Source organism: Alnus glutinosa, chromosome 7, assembly GCF_958979055.1.
Source record: "Alnus glutinosa chromosome 7, dhAlnGlut1.1, whole genome shotgun sequence".
NCBI classification, from domain to species: Eukaryota; Viridiplantae; Streptophyta; class Magnoliopsida; order Fagales; family Betulaceae; genus Alnus; species Alnus glutinosa.
The window spans coordinates 83,057-87,185 of NC_084892.1; the positions used below are offsets into that span (position 1 = coordinate 83,057).

The 4,129-nt window shown below is 35.7% G+C and overlaps 1 protein-coding gene across 1 annotated transcript; it reads left to right on the forward strand.

Moving 5' to 3' along the window:
* The first annotated feature begins 1,224 nt into the window (after nt 1-1,224).
* LOC133873137 (NAC domain-containing protein 87) lies at nt 1,225-3,181 on the forward strand. Its single transcript, XM_062310866.1, has 3 exons — nt 1,225-1,643; nt 1,809-2,089; nt 2,293-3,181. Exons 1-3 carry the CDS (start codon nt 1,457-1,459, stop codon nt 2,929-2,931), a joined length of 1,107 nt encoding a protein of 368 aa, XP_062166850.1. The 5' UTR covers nt 1,225-1,456; the 3' UTR covers nt 2,932-3,181.
* The last annotated feature ends 948 nt before the right edge of the window (nt 3,182-4,129 follow it).

The window sequence follows — 4,129 nt, forward strand, 5'->3', positions numbered from 1 at the left end:
TTCCCTCTCCTCTCCATTTTTTTTTTAAAATAAAAAATAAAATAAAAATTGGCCATCTGACCTGCTAAATGGACTCTTTATGCTACCCCGCCGGGATTTAGGATTTAGTGGGAATATCTAATGGCTTATTTAGTGAGGAAGGGCCATTGTCATAGCTGTTTTCCGCCCAATGCCATTCATCGAAACTTCATGGAAGCTGCCAAAGTAGGCCTCAAAAATAGTCCTTCCCGATCTACTCCAATGGATTCTTATACGTAGTGAAAATAAACTAAACGAGATGACAATGACAAAAACCCTTTTTTAACCCATCGTATATATTTAACGGAGATTAATGGTATATCATAGCATCTTGCAATGAATATAAAATTCTATAAATATATATATATTAATACGTATTGCAATACAGCAGTGTTTCTTAAATGATTAATTAAAATATGTTATGTACGTTTATATTTTAATAAATAAATTTAAAAATAAATTAGAACTACGACATTAAAATTAATATAAATAATAATTATGAAATAAAATTAAAATTTCTGAAAGCCTTATCGCTAGCTAGCTAGCTTCCATATATCTTAATTCGTGGCTCCTTAATTTATATGGCTAGCTAATTAAAGTGAAAAATTCAAGCATGGTAGCCAGCTAATATCTTCCGGATCGAGTTTTATGAAGAAGTGTTTCCCAATTTCTGCCTTTCTTGACTTTTGAGTGTCAATGGCCCCTAGATTCGCTCTAATGGCTAGCTCTTTTCTTTTGCGTATGTGGGAGGGGGAATCAGGCATCTTAATCTCAAAATTTCAAGCTGTGTCATGCAATAAAATGTTCAAAGCTGAGCCAAGCCGAGAAGATGGAAGCCAAAGAAACTTTTCTAGACTTTGAACTGAGACTTTTTTTTTTTTTTTTTTTTTTTTTATGAAATTCTTAGAAGTTAGGTTTAAGCCTGGGGATAAAAGTTGTTATTTATTATGTGAAAGGGTTCTGGAAACATGGGTCCCTCCTACATGGAAAGCTCCTTTTTTTTACCATTTCTTTTTTTCTTTCTCATTCCTTTTCAAACAGGTAGCTGGCTAAGAAACCACCCAGATAGGACACTCAAATAAAAAAATATACAAAGAAGCCAAACAATTGAACCCTCGATAAGCCAGGCTTCCTTGGCAAGTGTCTTGAGGTCCACGGATCTTAAGAATATCATGAGCTGTTGAAGAAGCTCCTCTATTTAAGCTCGCCTTTTTCCCTTTGCTCTACTTTCTTAACTGCTCTCTTCCAATTTTTGTTTTCAAGCATAACTTTCTCCCTCTTCTTATCCTCGGCTTTTCGTATATAATTATTTAGCAGCCTGGGTTCCATATTTGCTGCTTTGTTAATATTTGTATCTTTGTTTGGGTTGAGAATACTGGGTTTGATTTGTATTCCTTCAATCCTATAGCTAGGCTATAGAAATCAAACTAGTTTACTCATGGAAGAGGCTATCGTGGTAAACAAAGGAGAGGACCTCATCGATTTGCCTCCAGGCTTTCGATTTCACCCCACGGATGAGGAGATTATAACTTGTTATCTTACGGAGAAGGTGGTGAATAGCAACTTCAGTGCAAGTGCTATTGGAGAAGCTGATCTGAATAAGTGCGAGCCCTGGGATTTGCCAAGTAATTAAGCTTTTTTTTTTCTTCTTCTTTATATCTGCTTTCTTTCATGTATGTAGAGAGAGAGAGAGAGAGAGCTATATTTTCACGTTGATGTGGTTATTTGTTAATTTTGTTATTGGAATATATATTATCCAATCAATCTTGACATATATATATATCGCGCAGAGAAAGCGAAGATGGGAGAGAAAGAATGGTACTTCTTTTGCCAGAGAGATAGGAAGTATCCAACAGGCATGAGAACGAATCGAGCAACGGAATCTGGATATTGGAAGGCCACCGGAAAGGATAAGGAGATATACAAGGGGAAAGGCCGCCTTGTTGGGATGAAAAAGACCCTTGTGTTCTATAAAGGAAGAGCTCCAAAAGGAGAAAAAAGCAACTGGGTTATGCACGAGTACCGACTAGAAGGCAAATTCGCCTACTACAACCTTCCCAGGGCTGCAAAGGTAACGTCTATTATATGCCTAACGATCGATCGATATATTATCATGGCTTTTCCATCTTCATCTCTTTAATTACGAGTGCTTTTTGTTAGTTGAGACTTTCTTTCATTGGGTCCCTTGCATAATTAACTTTTTTGCTTTTTATTGGAAAACTGTGAGGAATCTAAACTAAGAAAGAGTGGGGTGATTATATATTGCTGTTGTAGGATGAATGGGTCGTCTGCAGAGTTTTCCACAAGAACAGTACAGGAATAAAAAAGACGTCAGTCCCAGAGGACCTGCTGAGGATGAACTCCTTTGGGGATGATCTCTTGGATTATTCTTCACTCCCACCTCTCATGGATCCTCCATTTTCCAACACCATCAGACCGTCCCCTCCCTACTTCTCAATGAGGGATCAGAACCACCATCAGCCGCTAAAGCAACAAGACCATAAGATCTTCCAGCTCCCCACCAATAATTACACCCCCATCACCACTAATTACCAAGCTAGTAATCCTAGTTTATATCCTCAAACTCCCAGTTTCTCCTTTCAGGCAAATCTAAACCCCGGTTATTTGCACCAAGGCTATGGCTTTGGAATCGCTGAACAGGGTGTTTTAAGAGCGGCTGCAACCAACAGCGGAACATCTGGCTTAGAAAGGCCGTGCAAGGTGGAGCAGTTCTCATCTAATCAGTCCATGGTCAGCCGCTCGCAGGACACCGGAGTTAGCACTGACATGAACGCCGAGATTTCGTCTGTTGTTTCAAAGCAAGATGTAGGAAGCAATAGGCCTTACGATGACCTTGATCAGGGTCCGTCGATTGGCCCCATTCCAGATTTGGATTGCTTGTGGGACTACTGAAGAGTACAAAAGAAGCAGCCTTGATCCTTCATTTCTTAGGTTATTGTTTGATTTCAAATAGTCGCTTCCAATAGGCCGGTAATTATTAGTCAGAAGATGCCCTTGGACACACAACACTATATAGATTCATGATGTCCAAACCTTTTCCGATTGCATTTTTATCAATAGAAGATACCAATGAAATATTTCATGAGCATTATTAACTCATGTACTGTACATCGATCTATATATTCTTTCGATCCTTGTGTTAGTGGAATGTTTCTTCTTTTTTCTCTTTTTAAATCTACGTACGTTGAATTGTTGATTTAAGCTGCTGGTTCAGGGTACATGTATTCTCCGGCCAATAGATCGATTTCAGACATATATCTATAAGCTAAGAAAGAGAGAGATGAAATTATATGAGGATAACGAAAGAAACATAAACTCTGAGAGATACAGACGTGCTAAAAAAATATGGGGTGCTGGCCGGCCGGAAGAGAAAACAATGGAAGAAAAAGGGCTCGTCAAAGAATCGAAAAATATAGGCCAGGGAAAATAAACGGGGAGTTAAAATATTGATTACATAATTAAAATTATTTATTATTAGTTTAAGTTTTTGAAACAATTTGTAATTTAATATAAAATTATAGCAAAGGTCACGATTTTAAACCTTTAGAATTACGGTTTACATCCATTTACATTTTAATGGTCATTTCAAATATTATATATTTCACTTGTATAATTAAATATTTTAAATATTAAAATATTAATTAAATAATTAAATTCACTCGTTTTTATACTCTTTTTTTTTTTTTTTTTTTTTCCTAATTGTTCTTATCAACTTAAATAGTGGTTTAACCGCGAGGCCAAATGCATGCACCACACAAGCAAGAGAATCAATCATAGGAGCATCAACTCTTATGATATATAAAGACAAGACAAAAAATAAATAAATAAACACATGCATTGGAGAGAGATTAAAAAAAAAAAAAAAATACATGATTCCAGATCGTCTAAAAACTAGCAAGGCTCTATTTATTCAAATTTTTGTTTTGTCTTCACAAAATAAAAATGTTAACAAACAACTCAAACATAAAACACTTCTAATTAAAAATATAAAGATCGATTACTGTTTTTACTTTTATATCATATTATAACATTTTTTTCAAATAAAAAATAAAAATGCATTCCCAAACACATTAACAAATAGATATATTTC

Excerpts from the sequence above, each read along its gene's own strand:
- LOC133873137 (XM_062310866.1), top strand. The coding sequence starts at position 1,457 with ATGGAAGAGGCTATCGTGGTAAACAAAGGAGAGGACCTCATCGATTTG. Across the intron at positions 1,644-1,808 it reads CGAGCCCTGGGATTTGCCAA|AGAAAGCGAAGATGGGAGAG; the intron begins GTAATTAAGCTT and ends TATATCGCGCAG. Across the intron at positions 2,090-2,292 it reads ACCTTCCCAGGGCTGCAAAG|GATGAATGGGTCGTCTGCAG; the intron begins GTAACGTCTATT and ends TTGCTGTTGTAG.